The following is a 17,783-nucleotide window of genomic DNA, read 5'->3' on the forward strand; positions in this document are numbered from 1 at the left end:
ATTTTGTCTGGCATTTGGTTACTTTTCACTATGTTTTGACTCTCAAACTGAATTCAGGGTTTAGATGATTGTCTAGGCTGGTTCTTTTGAAGGAGGTGCTAAGTAATGGGGACAAGGGAATGCGGAGTAAGAATAAGAATCTCCACTGTTCAATCAAGAACAGGGGGAGGGGTATCTCAATTGGTTTAATCAGCAATATAAGTGGTCTGTGTCAAATGGGTAATATACCACTATTAATACTATTATTATAGTTATTACCATTATTATCAGGGGTCAATATCAACATTTTATGTGAAAATGGGTCAATCTGGTTTATATTTTACTGTTAACATATCAAATGAACAAGTTAAAAAAAATTAGCTAAAAAGAAGACGGGTCAATTAGGCCCAACAGTTTACATATCAATCATGGTATACTCGAGTGTTTACTACCTCCTAGATTGCTTTATTAAAGAAATGGATTACTATTCAAATAATATTTTTTGTATTTAATATCTTAGTTATCTATGAAATTAGAAAAGGGAAAAAGAAAACTTATTAGTCAACCCACTCGACCCCCTTCGCTTTGACCTGTTACCCAACCCCGCCCATTTTGCCACCTGTAATAATTATTATTGTTATTATTCAATTTTATAACAAATTATATGAAATTTCTACAAGACTTTTTTGTTCATGATCTATTCTAGAATTTTTTAAATTCAAAATGTACGTAGACTTTTAATTCTCTTAGCTTGAAATGTAATATGGTACAAAATGATATATAGTGTGAATATAAAATAGTATGAAATAAAAAGATATGGTATGACAATGTACAAAACAACACAGAACAGTAAGAAATGAAGGGAAATGGTATTAGGCTATACGGAAATGTATACAATACTATGTAACGTAACATAATGGTATGATATGGTGCAAACGACGTGGTACAATATGTTACAAATTCAGAATGAATGCTACAAACTATATGATCTCATGATGATCTATGAAAAATCTTTCTAATAAAGCAATATAGTTGATAGTGTATCTTTCCATAACCAAGTAACTGATTTTTGATATGTAATGATATAATTTTGATGCAATACCTTTCAACTATTCTTTGTATAAATGATTCAATAATTTCATTCATCCGTAATCTATTATCAGATCTTATTTGTTTTTCGCTTTTGCTTGTATGTATTTGTGTGTATGTTCATATATGCATGTGTGATTGTTAAAAAACCTGAAAAAAAATAAGTGTTAGGACCGAAAGGGTCAGTTCAATCCAACTCAACCCATTTGACGCGCTTGTGCATTTGACCCGTTACCCAATCTGCCCAACCCGCCCTTTTGCCGCCTCCACTATAATAATGCCTCTAAAGTCATAATTCTTTAGGCAAAAAAGATACTAAGCGAGTTTTGCTGATATCAAGTCTGGAATTCCCATACTTGGTCAGTATATAGAATTTTATTTAAGTGTCCCTCTTAAGAGTGTTCCTGGTGACATTCTGTGTATATACATGGAAAAGCGAAGATAATCTCACTTATAATCCCACAGAAATGGAGTTGATGTTCTCACATTCATATCATGAGTAGTCAAAGCAAGACGATGATGTAAGGAAATTTCTGGTATCTCTCTTCATGTTTACAGTTGATAATCGTACCGCATTGAAATAACTCATATTCATGTTTCTTTCTTGATTGGAGCATGCTGGAAATGTGATAGTATCTCTTGATGTCAGATATATTCCAGGAAGCTGGATTACCTCTATGGCTGCGCCCATATGAAGTTCTAGTAACTTCTTCTTACACTGCTCTAATTGAAACGATTCCAGATACTGTAATTTACTGCATCCATTGATTGTTCAAGTTTTGAGTTATTGTTCTTGTCATCACTTTGATCATACTTTACTCTTGGGCTCCTTGTAGGCTTCACTTCATTCTATCAAAAGTAGATATCCTGATATCACAAGCTTACGTGACTTTTTTGTTGCCAAATATCAAGAAAATTCTCCAAGTTATAAGCTTTCACAGGTAAATGGTTGTAAGAGGAAGTACATATTGTCTGGTTGCAAAATTTCTGCATGTTTCACAATTATCTTAATCGTGGATTCCTTATCTGATAATTTTTTGATATCGACCTTCATACACATTTTTTCTTGACTTGAAACATTTCCTATGCCGGAGAAGAGGGATCTGATGAGTTTTACTGTACCAAAAGACACTTGTATTAGGAGCAAGACATGAATTCTTGCTTCTGCATGCCTCTTAGATGACATTTTTGTTGCCAAATATCAAGAAAATTCTCCAAGAATTAAGCTTTCACAGGTAAATGATAGTTAAGAGAGTACATATTATCTGATAGCAAAAATTCTTTATGTTTCACAATTATGTTAATCGTGGATTCCTTATCTGATAACTTATTGTATCAACCTTCATACACATTTTTTCTTGTCTTGAAACTTCTTCTATGCTGGAAAAGAGGGATCTGATGAATTTTACTGTACCAAAGATACTTGCATTAGGAGCAAGACATGTATTTTTTGCTTCTGCATGCCTCTTAGATGCATCTGTGTGAAATAGAAACTTTTGATTCCTTATCTGACTACTTTTTGTGATTGACCTTTATATAAACTCTGTTTTTCTGATCTTTTGATCTTTTCTACATATAGATGCATTCGATGGAGTTCCGGTACCAAAAGGAGTTCCTTTTTGGAAGGAGGGTGGAACATCCAGTAACTTTTCATTAAAATAAAGTAAAGAAAATCAAACTCCCACCAGCAAGCATATCCACTCAACCTTCTAGGACAGGACCCAAGGTCAAGTAGGAGTATATGTTGTGTGGTTATTAACTTTTTTAATCATAGCACAAAAACTTCTGACACTAACACTTTTAAAACTAAAAACTTGTGTGCAAATTTTTTGAGTATATGTTGTATGGTTACATAGCTCTGGCTTGTGTGGCTTCTGACTTTTATCTTCCATCACCTGCTCCACCTGACAGAAATTGCTGACCTGCTACTTCTTATTTGTTTAGATCTAAAAATCGGCATTTACTAATTAAGTAATTATGTAAAAGCTAATTTCATGTGCTCTTATTTTCTTTCCTATGCCTGTCAACACCAACAGGCCTTTTATCCCCAGTCCGAAACATGAATGCACACTCTTGATTCTTAAGCCAATCAAAAGAATATATATCTAGCCTTCAAATCTCTCCAGTCACCCTTTGTGTTAATCTTTGTCGTTCCCTGCTTCCCTAAAACCCTCCTCTGGATACAAGGCTGACCTTCTTGTGACATGTCTCCCCTTCTTACCTGTAAAATGTATCAACTTGTAAAATGTGATATAGGCTGCACTTATTTACAATCTTTCTTTGAAGTATCACAATGGTATTAGTAATGCACCTGGCACCACTTTGTTACATGCACGGAAGGTTGAGTCGCATTTATGCTTATTAAAAATAAAAACCTCATTTTTGTTTCCCATATCAATGTGCAACTCTCTTTCTCATCCCAATTAACTACTATGTTGAGTACCCTACAGTGACATATAAGAAGCAATTGACCAGCTATAATCATATGATTTTCTATCCTATTGGAGTTTGTGATCTTTGGTGAATGTAGTTCCTCCATTTTATTTCAAATTACCATGGTGCAAATTTCCTATGTTCCTTTTTCTTTACTCCCCTTCCTCTACTTGTTAGATAGTATTATGAAACTGCAGAGATGACAAAATCTTTACCATCTCTTAATGTTGGTTAATCAGCTGTTCTCTTTATGTACAACTGCATGTATTATTCGGCACTCTGCTCACCTTACATACATGTACCATGCAAAAGAAGGTCGAGACAAAAAGAAAATTCAGGCATCTATCTTTTTTTTTATTGCAATAAACAAACAATTGCTGGTAACTTGAGATGCATAATAATATTTCTGAATTATCAAATGAAGGACAATCAACTGTCCTAGAAGAGTATAACTTTGTTTCTGTTGTGTACCCAGTGAAGTATTATACTTGTGATTTTCACCTTTAAAGCCTGCTATTTTCATTTGCTGTATTGTTTGCTTGATGTAACTGATCCACTTAACATTATCAGAAAGTTGTTGGGACTTAATACCACTATTTTCATACTTGTATACTGAATGCATTCTTAAACGTAAGTTAACACATCATCTTTTGTTTGAAGAAACTTAGCTTTCTGGTCTTTGACAGTAAATTCTTTTTGTAGAGGAACTTTGTGGAAAGTATGGCTGGATACTCCCTGGTTTGCTACCTGTTACAGGTATCCTTCTCCCTCTCTCGTGATTGCTTACTGTCTTTCATAGAGCACAGACAGATACACTACATGACCCGTTCCCTTCTATAAACATTTTGATTAAACTCGTTTTATTTGAATGCCAATTCATGATTTCAATAACCTTGTAGTCGACGAAAGAAAGCTGTAGTATTCACCCTATGCAATCTTTTTTGGTAATATCAAATTCTATATTTGATAAGATTAACTTTAAAGAATATTACATTTTTCATCTATGATGTTTGTCACTGTACCACCCCCATTCCAGAGGAAGGGAGATTACTTCAAAACATAATGAAGCGGGTCAAATAAAGCCTCCAATAATGCGTTTTAGGGATCAAATCCAGATTTGAGCATAAAACATGGACTATTTATGCAATTTACTTTATATGTATGTATGTATGTATGTATATATCTCCTCATCTCCAACGAAACTTTTGGCCCCCCGACTACAAATCCATCTCTGCCATTCATCGTCAACTCTCCTTCACTGTGACACACCGAGGTGCAACCCTTCTCGTCCATACTAAAGGTGATCATGTTGGAATAATGGGTTAGCTCCATTTCTGAGGTAAACCCTGTGAATGCGTTCTCGGATTTTTCTGGTGAGTGGTAAACTCCTTTGACTTAAACCTTGGATCTCTATGCAGAAAAGACAAACTTTGGGTGGGGAGGAGAGAGAGAAGAGGGTCTATGGGTTTCTTATTTTTGCAAAAAATTAAATTAAAATATTGGAAATGTAAAATGCCTCTCATTTAGCTAGATTTAACCGAAAAATATAAGGGCCGCTAGTGGGAATGACGAATTCCAAGAAAAGTGACAAACATCAGGGACGAAAAATGAAATTTACTTCTGGATTATCTTTTTTTACCATTGCAGCATCCTTTTCATAACAGAATACTTCATGTTACAGAATCCTTTTGTTCAAATTATGTGCAGTCTCTTTTCCTTTGTCATTTGACAGGAGATCAATAAGCCTATATTGCTACAAGTAATTTCTTTCTTTTTTTGATGAATGTCTGTGCATCGTGACATCATCCCAACTTTTTGATATCGACCAACTTGGAATAGGATCATATATACTCATAACATCTGGTGTACTTACCAGGTGTGAGTTCATCAATATCTACACTTCCACTTACATGTGTACACCTCTAGAAACCAAACAAAGTTGAGCCTAAAAGGCTTTTCATATATTTTCCAGTTAATTGTAAAACACAAAGCAAGGCTACCTATACAAAAGAAGGAGAATCCTTTCAACTATAGAAAGGATAGAGAAAATCTCTAAAAACAGAATGCTGGAAATCAGGGATAACACCCTTAATTGATAGGATCCCCGAGATCTTTGATGCAATTATTGACAGCTCCAGAAATTCGTCGATCATATCCAACTTGTTTATCATTTTTTCGAACTTGCCCCTTGGTAAAGCTTTAGTAAGGACATCTGCTACTTGAAGTTCAGATGGCACGAAGGAGATCTAAAGGGCTCCTTTTCTATCTTCTGTCTGATAAAGTGTCGATCTATGTTCACATGTTTTGTTCTATATTGATGCATCGGGTGTTTTGCAATTTCTATGGATGCCTTGTTGTCGCATAGGAGCTATATTGGTTCCTGTTGAGAAGCCTTAGTTCCTTGAGCATCCTTTTAATCCAAATTCCTTCGCAAATCCCATGGCACATGACCCTGAATTCAGCCTCAGCACTACTCCTGGAAACCACTTGTCATTTCTTACTTCTTCAGGTTACCAAATTTCCTCAAACAAAGGTACAATAACCTGTTATGGATCTTCCATCGGTTCAAATTTGAAGGTCTCTCCTATTTGTTTTTCTGAAGAAGAGTCCATATCCTGGATTTTTCTTGAGATAGCGGAGGATCTGGAACACAACATCCATGTTTTGCTTAGTTGGAGTATTCATGAACCTGCTGATCATTGACTGCATATCCAATATCCGGTCTTGTATGGGCGAGAAATATTAATTTTCCAACCAGCCGTTGATATCTCCCTTTATCCACTACTCTGCATCTTCTTTTGGTTGAGGTGCTTGCTCGCGGGTTCCATTGGAATACTTGTTGGCTTGCATCCCAAAACTCCGGTTTCCGAGAGAAGATTAAGAGTATATTTTCTCTTTGATACAACAATTCCTTTCTTTGATCTGGCGATCTCTATTCCTATGAAGTATTTTAACCATCCTAGATCTTTGACTTTGAACTCTTTTCCAAGAATTGTTTTTAGACGGGCGATCTCTTGAAAAAAATCTCCAGGATTGATGATGTTGTCCACATACACGATCATCACAACAATTCGACCGTCCGAGGAGTGTTTGGTAAACATTATGTGGTCAATTTTCCTTTGAATGAAGCCATGTTTCTTTAGTACTGAGTGAGCCTGTCAAACCAAGCATGTGGGGATTGCTTTAGACCATATAATGATTTTAACAATTCACACCTTCCCTTGATTTTCGCCAGATTCCACTCTTGGGGGCACATCCATATAGACTTCTTCCTTTAGTTTTCCTTTTAAGAAAGCATTCTTGATGTCCAACTGGTGTAGAGGCCGTTAGCGGCTATAGACAATAGCACATGTATGGAGTTAAGTTTGGTGACCGGTGCAAAGGTCTCGTTGTAGTCAATTCTGTATGATTGAGTGAAACCTTTGGCCAGCAACCTGGTCTTATATCTGCAAATGCTTCCATCGGCATTGTATTTTACGGAGAAAACCCATTTACACCCAACTGTCTTCTTTCCTTTTTTGTAGTTCCATACATTCCCATGTGCCGTTGCTTTTCAGGGCTTTGACCTCCTCGTTTACTGCTTCATTCCATTCCTTCTGATAAACAGCTTCTTGTATGTTCATGGGAATTTTTATCTCATCCAAGTTGGTAGTGAAAAGTCTATACTTGGGTGATAATTTCTCATATGACACGAAGTTTCCTATCAGGTGCATCGTACAACTCCGTTTCCCTTTTCTGAGAGCTATTGGAATTTTCAGGTCATCAAAATTTTCAGTATTATACGAGAAGGATTACAACCTGTATGATCATTTGCCGGTTGTGAACCTGGAGAAGTAATTTGACAGTGTATTGGCTCAACGGTAGGTTTCTGTGACCTTGTATACACAATGTAATCTCTTGGAATTGTGTTTGAGACCGGTGAATTTGAGATTGGTGAGGACTGAGAGGGGACAGGTGAAGGCTGATTTGTGGTGTCTGAGTATGCTAGGAACGGTATTCTTCCACACTCTCCCCCGGAATATCGGTTTTGGCATAGAATGGTTGTTCTTCGAAGAAGGTAACATCCATGGTGTTGTATACTTTGTTTGTGGATGGAGAGTAGCACTTGTACCCTTTTTGGTTATGAGAATACCCAAGAAATATACATTTAAACGCTTGCAGATCAAGTTTGCTTCGGTTTGGCTGTGTATTGTGGACAAAGGCTATACACCCAAACACTTTTAGAGGAATATGGGATATGAGTTTGAGATGAGGATAGGTGGATAAGAGTGTTTGGTGTGGTGTTTGGAAAGTGAGGATTCAAGAGGGCATGCGATTGATCAAATATGTGGACGTCATAACAGCCTCTCCCCAGTAGTGCTTAAGAACATGGTTGGCTAATGGGAGAGAGCGAGTAACCTCTAAGAGATGTCGGTTTTTTCTTTCAGCCATGCCATTTTGTTGGGGTGTGTTTACGTAGGAACTGAAGTGGACAATCCCTTCTTGGGAAATGTATGTTCCAAGTTCGGGCTCGAAATATTCTTCAGCATTATCGGTTTTTAGAATTTGGATTTTTTAGGAAAATTGGGTTTAAATCATTTTGTGGAACTTTTGGAAGATAGTCCCAACTTCGGATTTTTACTTCATTAAGAATAACCAAGTTATGCGAGTATGGTCATTGATAAACATGACGAACCACCGAGACCCGGTTATATTTTTTATCCAAGAAGGTCCCCAAACATCACTGTGAATAAGGTGAAATGGATGAGAGGCTTTATAAGGAACTTGCTGGTAGGAATGTCGAACATGTTTCGAAATTTGACATGTTTTGCATTTAAGAGAACTAGAATCCTTTACTAATTCAAGGAATAATTTATTTAAGTACAAAAAATTGGGATGACCTAGTCTACGGTGCGATAACATAACATCATTTTTTATGCTAGAAACCGTAAACAAGGCTGGCTTGAATTTGGAGGGGTTGGCGAACACATTGGTATTAAGGAGATACACACCTGCCTGAACTTCGCACTGTCAATCTTCTTTTCCGAGTTCAAAACCTGAAATTCACATATATCATGGAGAATATTAGCATAACAATTCAAGTCTTGGGTGAGTTTTCTAACAGATAGAAAGTTGTACTCCAGATTTGGAACATAAAGTACACATTTTAACTCGATTTCCTTTGATGTAATAACTGTACGTGACCGGTGAATTGGACCCATCTGCCACTCGTACGATGGCACCACTTGATTCTGGCTGAAAATTGGAGAAGATGTTTCGGTTACCAGTCATATGATTTGATGCTCCAGAATCCATAATCCATGGTCTTTTTTGCTCCATATGAGTGGTCAACCATTCCTTTGTGCCACAATTACAGTCTTTGTCTGATCAAAGGATTGAGTTCCCCATAGCGTGTCATGGAGAATTTTATGAGGCTTGCTACCTGTTCGTTGTTGAACGGTTCATGACTTTGAGAAGTTGCTATATTTGCACGGCCATTGTTTTCTGAGAGATTTGATTTCCAATCCATTGGTTTCCCATTAATTTTCCAACATACTTCTTTTGTGTGACCTGTCCGTTTGCAGTGGTCGCACCATGGCCGTCATGACCTTTTCCAGGAATTACCTTGTTGAAATTTCCCACTAGGTGATGGGTATAAAGCTGTCCGTTTGCAGCCCCTTCTCCAACCGGGTAGGTAGTAGTGCTTCAAAGCATTACCTTTCTTCTGCTTTCCTCACGTCGAACCTTAGAGAACACTTCATGAATGTTGGGCAATGGCTTAGTGCTGAGAATTCTTCCTCAAACTTCATCTAGTTCTCGATTTAGACCGAGAAGGAACTTGTAGATCCTGTTAGTTTTGAGTATCAAGTTGTTGCTAGAAACGAGTTAGGGTCGTGTAATAACTCGTGATTGTGGAGTCTCCTTGCCGGAGATCATGGAGTAACCCCTTGATTTCAAAGATAACAAAGGTATTATCTTTATTAGAAAAGGTGTCCCTTGCTGCTTCCTAGATTTCAGCAGCGGTTTTGTAGTAGATGAATTGCTCTCCATTTTCATCCGTCACGGAGCTGAGAAGCCACGACATTACGAGATTTTTCTCGGTTTTCCATTGTTTGTAAGTGGGGTCTCCTTCTTCGGGTGACACACTTTTCTCCGAGAGAGAGTTTTCTTTTCCCTTGCTGCCAATGAAGATCTGGATGGAATGTGACCACAAGCTGAAATTTTGGCCGTTTAGCTTGTGACCAGTGATGGGAAAGATATCTAGAGCAACCATTTGTTGAACTGTGCGGGAGGATTGTTGAATTTGTTTTGGTCGGTGGTGGAGCTGGTGGACTAGCTAACCAGATCCTTTTGGTCTGGTTGGTATCTACTGAAGTTAAAGGAAAGGTTTTCCATGAAAGGTGATGACCGTAAACCACACTCCGATACTATCTAGAAACCAAACAGAGTTGAGCCTAAAAGGCTTTTCATATATTTTCCAGTTAATTATAAAACACAAAGCAAGGCTATTTATACACAAGGAGGAGAATCCTCTCAACTAAAGAAAGGATAGTGAAAATCTCTAAAAACAGAATGCTGGAAATCAGGGATAACACCCTTACTTGACAGGATCCCCGAGATCTTTATGCAATTATTGACAGCTCCAGAAATTCTTCAACATCCTCTAAATAACATGCTCTGGTACCATGTTAATTAATTTGTGATGAGTAGGTGTGACATGAGATCATAGAAACACATATCATACCTTGTACTTCCTGATATGTAATTTGTATTCTTTGGTAGCTCATACGGTACTCAGTCTCAAACATGCAAATAATGAAATAGTCTGGCACAATCAGTTAATGAGTATGAATGGCATCATAACTGTGTGTAATGCGATGATAGAATATTAGGTTGAATGATCTTTCCCATGATGCCAATTCACAGGTTTATCAACAACCTCTCATGTTTCATTCTTTTCTAATACACTCATTTCCTCCTCATAGCATCCCTCCATTCCCTTTTTGATGATGCCTAAAAAACATTCTTAGGGATATAAATGATATTTAGACTCATAATGAAGTTTTTGTAGGTTGGTGATCGGCCTTCAAGGGAGACAGTGAGATAATGGATAGAATGGTTGTTTTTTTCTTACTTTGGTCCCTTTTCTCTTAGCAATAGGTAGATCATCTTCCGTATTAGTAAGATCATGTTGTGTGTGTAAAGGTGGATCAAACCTTATTATGTTCTCATTTCCTAAGCCTAAGTCGTAGTTTTGCTTTCTTGTGTTGAACTCGTGTTGACGTAGGATTTAAGAACATTCCCTGAGCCTGAGTCGTAGTTTTGAACTTCCAATAGGATTTAGGAACATTTCTCTTGAAAAGCAAAGCTCTGGTAGTGTTAAGTAAATGCCCATTTTATCTTTTAGCTTTGTTGGGGTATGTTAACACATGTTGAATCATGGATAATACTTTGTGATTGAAAGTAGGGTGTTAAAATCCGGTTGAAATTTCCCCTGGCATTGTGGTCCTAAAACTCTTTATTTTGACCTCAAACTTGTTTTGAATCATTGAGTGGAATGCTAAGTTCAAATTTTTGTTTAAGGAAAAGAGCCATGTAACCCGAGTGCAATCATCAATTAGGATACAAAACCAACGATTAACTAGAATGGAAGAGAGCTCCTTTTATTACTTATAGGAAAAGATGCAGAATATGATTAGCCAATTCGCAATTATCACAATGGAACTCAGAAATATATAATCCTTGAAATAAATGAGGGAACATGATATTCAAAACCCTAACAGGTGAAACAACTGGATTGTATCTTTATTAGATGGACTCAAAAAGGATGAAGGTGGAATGTTGCTTTTCTCGGAGAAGTTCAGGATGATAAAGGCCATTCTTTCCTTAGCAACTTTAATTCTCTTCTTTTTCGAGTCCTATTCCTGGAAACACAATACGAAGAGAAAAAATAGCTCAACCTTTAAGATCATGGGTGAGCTTTTAGATTGAAACAAGGCGTACCTGCAAGACATTTTTTTGGATAAGGCAGTGTATGATGTATAGCTGCAAAGCCTGCAACAGTTGCTAAAGAACTATTGGCTACTGTAATATATTGGATACTAGGGCATGGAGTGTACTTGTGGGAAAAATGGGAAGAATGTGTCATATGGTCAGTGCTGCCAGAGTCTATTATCCATGAGTTGACAAGACCACTTCAGGCTTTTAGACAAAAAAGGAAATGGTGGTTTACCTGAAAGAGTTAAAAGAGCAAGTTTCTGATGGCTTTTTGAGAGATCCAAAAAACTTCTCTAGCTTTTCAATTTCTTCGTCGCTGAACCTTCCTGTTGTTGAATTCTCCTCAGGTTTGAATTGCTCAACAATGTGTGCTTCAGATCTCTGCTGCCCTATTGAGGTTTTTGCTGCCCCACCAGAGTTTCCCCATTCATCACTCTGTTGCCATCACGGTTTCCCCATTCTATGTTGGGTGGTTTCCCATCTAATTTCCAGCAGTGTTCTCTTAAGTGTCTCGGTTTATTGCAGTAAATGCATAAAATTCTTTGTCTGTTCTTCTGAGCTTCTCTACCCCCGAACTTGGATCGATCTATCCTATGCTTCTGCTGATTGATCCTTGATGCTGCGCCAACCCATCCCTAGCTTGTCGGCCAATTTTGCATGTCTTACGGTGATAATGATTGCTTGTTTGTCCACAGCTCCATCAGGGTAAAAGAATTGTTTTGGTTATCTAGTGAATGATATTGTGATCATAAACACTAACAGTGTAGTCAAAGTGCAGGCATGCAAGAGACTCACAAGTAAATTCAGAAAATGTTCCGGGTTACCTTTTGAAGCATATGCCACTTCTTTCAGAAGCCAAGTTGCACCACAAAACATGCAACTCCATACACAAGCTTTATAACCTTTCAAGCTTTCGAATGCAACCTCTCATTCCTTTCCAAAATAAACAACCGTGAATTACAAAACATGAGAACTAGATATACAATCACCAAAGTGAAAATTTCAAATCTTGGAAGCTTCAAAGATGACACTGCGATAAACACACAAATGTGTTTATATCCCTCTGTGTCTTGTTACTTGTTTTTTACAACTTATCATGGCACCACCTATATATTGTCAATGTAAATTAACTCCTAAACTTAGTCACCATTGATTAAGTATAGCACTAGTAGTCTAGTAGTTCCCACCAACATTATGACAAAGCATGTAGCTCCCTTATCTAATAACTCAACAAGGAGGAGAGGATGATGGTTCATTGAACGTAGAGTAGAGATGATCCGAACTAGGTCAGCCTCAAGGAAGCAGGGGGGGCACTGGTTCAGTCAAAGCTGACCTAGTCTCCAACAAATTTCAACGATGAGTGAAAGCTTCCTCCTGGAAAAGGTTATTGGTTATATATCTTGGCAACATAGCTAACTTTATTGGCAATTATAAGGTTTCAGTTTTAAGGAAGTGCACTTATTTTGCTCAAAAACCAAGTCCTGGATCTTTTATCCAAGTGTGGTTATTGGGATGCAACAAGTGGATTCACGTTCCATTACAACTAATTACTATAAGCAAATGAGGAACCTCTTAATGATTATGATAGGAAGCTTAAATAATTAGTAATTTTGTTGCTCCAGCTTGGGGAGCATCAGTAGCATTAGGATTTCCATTATGTATAATTGTCCAAGCCCATGGGCCTACTTATAATGTACTTCATATGTTCATGGTTTTGCTTAGGGGTGTTCATCGGTTGAAATCCAATGGACGCAACCAATCCGATCCAATCATCCATTGGATGTTGGATTTTGTCATATGATCCAATCCGATTAACATTGGACATCCAATCCGATCCAAATCCAATGGATGATTGGATCGGATTGGTTGCATCCATTGGATGTTACTATTGATTATTCATTGGATCGGATTGGATTCGTCTAATCTTTTGATCCAATATTAAACCTGTTAATCCACCATTTCAACCAATTCTTCATATATTTTCTTAAGTTATTAAAAAAACAATGTGTATAAATATCAACTAAAAAACAATATCGTAAAATGTTAATAATTATGTATAGTTATTAATTGGATGTTAGTTGGATGATAATTGGATGGGGAATTGGATTGGATCGGTTCGGTTTTATTGGATGTTGGACTGCCATCCAAGAATCGACCGATCCAATTTGGATGTTAAAATTTTGGATCCAATACGATCCGATTACAATTGGCTATCCGATTATGATCGGTCGGTTTAAATCGATCGGGTGACTTTCTGTGCAACCCTAGTTTTGCTTACAATATTGGAAATCTTTTTTAAGCATAGATATTTACAAATGTGCTACACGAAATAGATGTGTATAAGAATTTTCTTTAAACATTTTATCAATCTCAGAATGTGGTTATGTAACCATTGGAAAAAGGGAATTTAAACCAGTCCCATTATAACTGAGTTGCCTTGGTAAATGAGTGGTGAATGATTTCCATGGAAGTTATTACTAGTGAAATTTAAGTGATGGATTGTGTGTGTTTTTTTCTTTGAAATGCCATTTGCCCCCCCCCCCCCCCCCCCCCCCCTCTTTCATTACTGATGTGTAGAAAACCTTTCATCAACAATTACTTAGCAAAAAGTTAGTTCAAATGCTCAAATGGCTTCTTTACAAATTAAATCCTTTTGCTTTTTGTTTTTCCATCTAACAGTCTTTATTTTCTTTACATGTTGTCCAAAGCAATCATTTTCTTGGATATATGACCATATATACCTATTGCCTCTGGCTGCCCTTTATCTTCCTGTTAAAATAGACCTGTGTCTCTTATCATGTCTAAATTTGTATAACTGAACTTGGTCTTTGACCATATATACTTACTGTTTCTGTTCTCGATAATCATGCAGTCAATCAACTGCGTAGGAAACATTTTCTTCCATTCTGTAGTTGAATGGCAATTCTTTTACCATAGAAATGAATGCAAGTAGGCTATCTCATGCATCACCATTTGTCTTTCTTTTTCCACCTACCTAGGTGAAAGATAGGCACAATGGCAACCTCTTGCTGGATGAAGAAGGTCATGTTATACACATCGACTTTGGCTTCATGCTCTCTAATTCACCTGGGGGTGTAAATTTTGAGAGTGCACCTTTCAAGTTAACCCGTGAACTTCTTGAGGTAAGTACTACCGGCAATGACACTGTTGCAGTAACTATAAAAGTAGGTAGTGACTTTGGCATTGGTCTTGTGTTAGGTTATGGATTCTGATGCTGAGGGAGTTCCAAGCGAGTTCTTCGATTACTTCAAAGTATCAAAGTTGCCATGTTTATGTAGAAATATTTTCATGTTTATGATGCTTATCTGGCTTCTGTGTTCAGGTTTTGTGCATCCAAGGGTTTCTGACATGCCGTAAGCATGCAGATCAGATAATTCTACTTGTTGAGATGTTGCAGGTAATGGAAGCTTATTCACCATTTTGTGGATTTACTATTTTGCAGTAGTTGGCAGTTTGTTATTTTTTGGGTAGCAAGCGTTACAGTAAACATCTAGCCAGCTGTATAGAAAATAACACAGGAGATGCTATTTAGTATCTTTCAGTTAGGCTTGGAGCACGTATAACATGCCATCTTTATCTAGCAAACATGGTGTGTGTGTGTATATATATATATATATATATACGTACAATTCGGTATTCTTTATTCTGAAGGCAGTGTCAAAAATCGTATGCAATCAACAACACCATCAATTACTCTTCCCCTTAACGTTCGAATCTCAGTTGGATAACTTGCAATGACATGCATATTTTCATTTTTCTCTTCAGGAGTCTGGTTTTCCATGCTTCAAAAGTGGTCCTAGGACAGTAGAGAACTTAAGGAAACGTTTTCATTTAAGTTTGACGGAGGAAGTATGCTTTCGTTTAATTTTTATTTTAATTTTTCACTGGACTGGTCTGGTTGTCCTTAGATGACGATCTAGTTATTTTGTTGCAGCAATGTGTGTCGGTGGTGCTTTCTCTTATTACCAGCAGCCTAGATGCATGGAGAACACGCCAATATGATTACTATCAGAGGGTTTTGAATGGCATACTGTGATGTTTATGGTCGTATTTCTATGAGATGCCTTGAATTATTCGATCATTGCAAACTGGTAATTTACACACCTTGTCTGCAAAGATTGCGAGGGAAATCGATTTGGTGTTGTTTTGCTATTATTTCAACAGAAGGGATGCATGCTACAGAAACAACACGCATTAGTGTACAGTGCAATATTTCATTAGGAGCTTTCTGATCATCTTTCCTACCTTGTATAAATTCATCTTTCATTTTATTTGATTGATAATGCATCTTATCCTTTCCGGAACCTACTTTTTAGTTGGCGAGTCCGTTTGGTTTTTCTAGGAGTTTATCCAATCATTGATTTTTTATCCTGTAAAAACCAGCTCCAATTTGCATTTATGTACCAGCTCCAGTTTGCATTTATGTATCATTCATATCTTATATATGAAGGTTCCCCTTTCTTGAAACCGGATTAAGCATATTATATCGTTGTCGTTTGGTGAGTTTTGCGTATTATTTTTCCCATTTTCATAGTGAAGAAATTACAATATCATGATGACATTCATCATCATCTGAAGAATCGAATATGATCAGATATGGCATCCAAATTGTTGTTGATGAGTGCTTGCTGAGTGAAATGATTTGGAGTTGAGATGCACAAAAAGTCCGAAGCTCGGGCCGCCCAGCAAGCTCAAAGCTCAAAACATTTCTTTGAAAGCATGAAAAACTCGAACCCGAAAAGCCCGGAAAAACCTGAAAAAACTTGGACCTTTTATTCTACTTATTGAAAACAGACTTAGAAAGCCAGACCATAGGCCGAGAAAGTCCATGAAGAATGCGATCAAACTACGAAAACACATGAAAGACTCAAGTTTTTACTTCATCTAATTTTATGGTTGTAATTCTACAGTACAAAAATGGGGAGTATCAGTGACGGAAAATTCCGTCACTGATCTGTCGCTAAAGGCATAATCTGGTGTTGATCTGTCGTTGATCTTTTGTCGGTCAAAAGCTCGTAGGTAATGCTGTCAGCGACGGATCAACAACAAATAGTATTTACAACGGATTTGCGACAGAAATGTTTCAACAACGGATTAGCGAGGGAAACTTTCAATGACGGGTCCTTTCAGCAACCGATTAGCAATGGATACTTTCAGCAACAGATTACCGAGGGACCAGAAACTTTTAGCGATGGAAATATGTCGTTAGCTTTTAGTAATTTAAAAACAAATAATTTATAATTACATAATTCCTATATTTATTTATACAAAACTTTGTCATAAAATAACAAACTAAAACTGTGAACAAATTAAAACTAATCAACTGATAAAATTTAAAATATTCAATTCATACAATTTTATGTTCAAATTCATATAATCCAACTACCAGGAGGTGGGGGAGGGGTGAAAACATATCCTGACTGCCGCATAAATGTAGCAAAATGCTCCGATAGTGCGATCTGTTCGGCTAACTGGGCAGCGTGTTTGGCCTGTTCGGCCTCCAAATTTGCCCTACTCTTCCTTTCGGCCTCTATCTCAGCATGATGGCGTTCCTCCCATAGTCGTGTCTCCTCCGCTACCCTTGTTAACTTCTCTCTCAACTCCATTACCTGTAATTATTGAATATTCGACAAAGTCAATAATTTGTTCGCAATGAAAGTAATGAAAAAGTATATGACAATATAACCAACATACCTCCATTGTTGAATCGTACGATCTCCCGGTGCTACTGCTACATCTACCAACCATAGCATAAGAGAGATCCTAGGAGGTCCTAAAACCAAAAAGACGGCCCTTCTTCCGTCCTCCGACACTCTGCTCCCAAAGAGATGCCTCATTAAGGGGAGGGGTATCGATACTAGACTGTGACTTATCCCTAAGCGATTGAAATCGCTCCTATGGTTACCAAAACAAACACGAATGAGTTTATATATGTAGAAATCTTAGTAGCATAACAGCTATAAATCAAACATATCCAATGTCTGTTTTTAATAATTAAATCATTCTAATTACAAATGGTAGTCACATTCTCACCTATCTACTTAGCCTAACTTCTGCTCAACAATGCCAACCCAAACTAATATCATCACTATGGTTATTAATATATATATATATATATATATATATATATATATATGAGCGATCAAATGAAAACCACTCCAATTTGTAAAAACCGTAAAAACTACTCTCATCCGTCGTTAATCTTATGAATTTTTTTCATGAAATTGTTAATCTTGTGAAATTGTTTCATATAATACTTTTTTTGATGAAGTTGTTTCATATAA

The 17,783-nt window shown here is 37.0% G+C and overlaps 1 protein-coding gene across 1 annotated transcript in view; it reads left to right on the forward strand.

Moving 5' to 3' along the window:
• Positions 1-15,873, forward strand: part of LOC112502262 (phosphatidylinositol 4-kinase beta 1-like) — a 50,821-nt gene extending 34,948 nt beyond the window's left edge. Inside the window, exons 9-16 of the mRNA XM_025106130.1 lie at positions 1,718-1,815; positions 1,905-2,009; positions 4,204-4,257; positions 14,478-14,621; positions 14,698-14,751; positions 14,822-14,896; positions 15,265-15,348; positions 15,434-15,873. Of these exons, the coding sequence (XP_024961898.1) occupies positions 1,718-1,815; positions 1,905-2,009; positions 4,204-4,257; positions 14,478-14,621; positions 14,698-14,751; positions 14,822-14,896; positions 15,265-15,348; positions 15,434-15,535 (716 nt within the window). The 3' untranslated portion in view covers positions 15,536-15,873. The remainder of the gene's footprint in view (positions 1-1,717; positions 1,816-1,904; positions 2,010-4,203; positions 4,258-14,477; positions 14,622-14,697; positions 14,752-14,821; positions 14,897-15,264; positions 15,349-15,433) is intronic.
• The last annotated feature ends 1,910 nt before the right edge of the window (positions 15,874-17,783 follow it).

Source organism: Cynara cardunculus, unplaced genomic scaffold (assembly GCF_001531365.2).
Source record: "Cynara cardunculus var. scolymus isolate 2C unplaced genomic scaffold, CcrdV1 Un_Scaffold_1165, whole genome shotgun sequence".
NCBI lineage: Eukaryota > Viridiplantae > Streptophyta > Magnoliopsida > Asterales > Asteraceae > Cynara > Cynara cardunculus.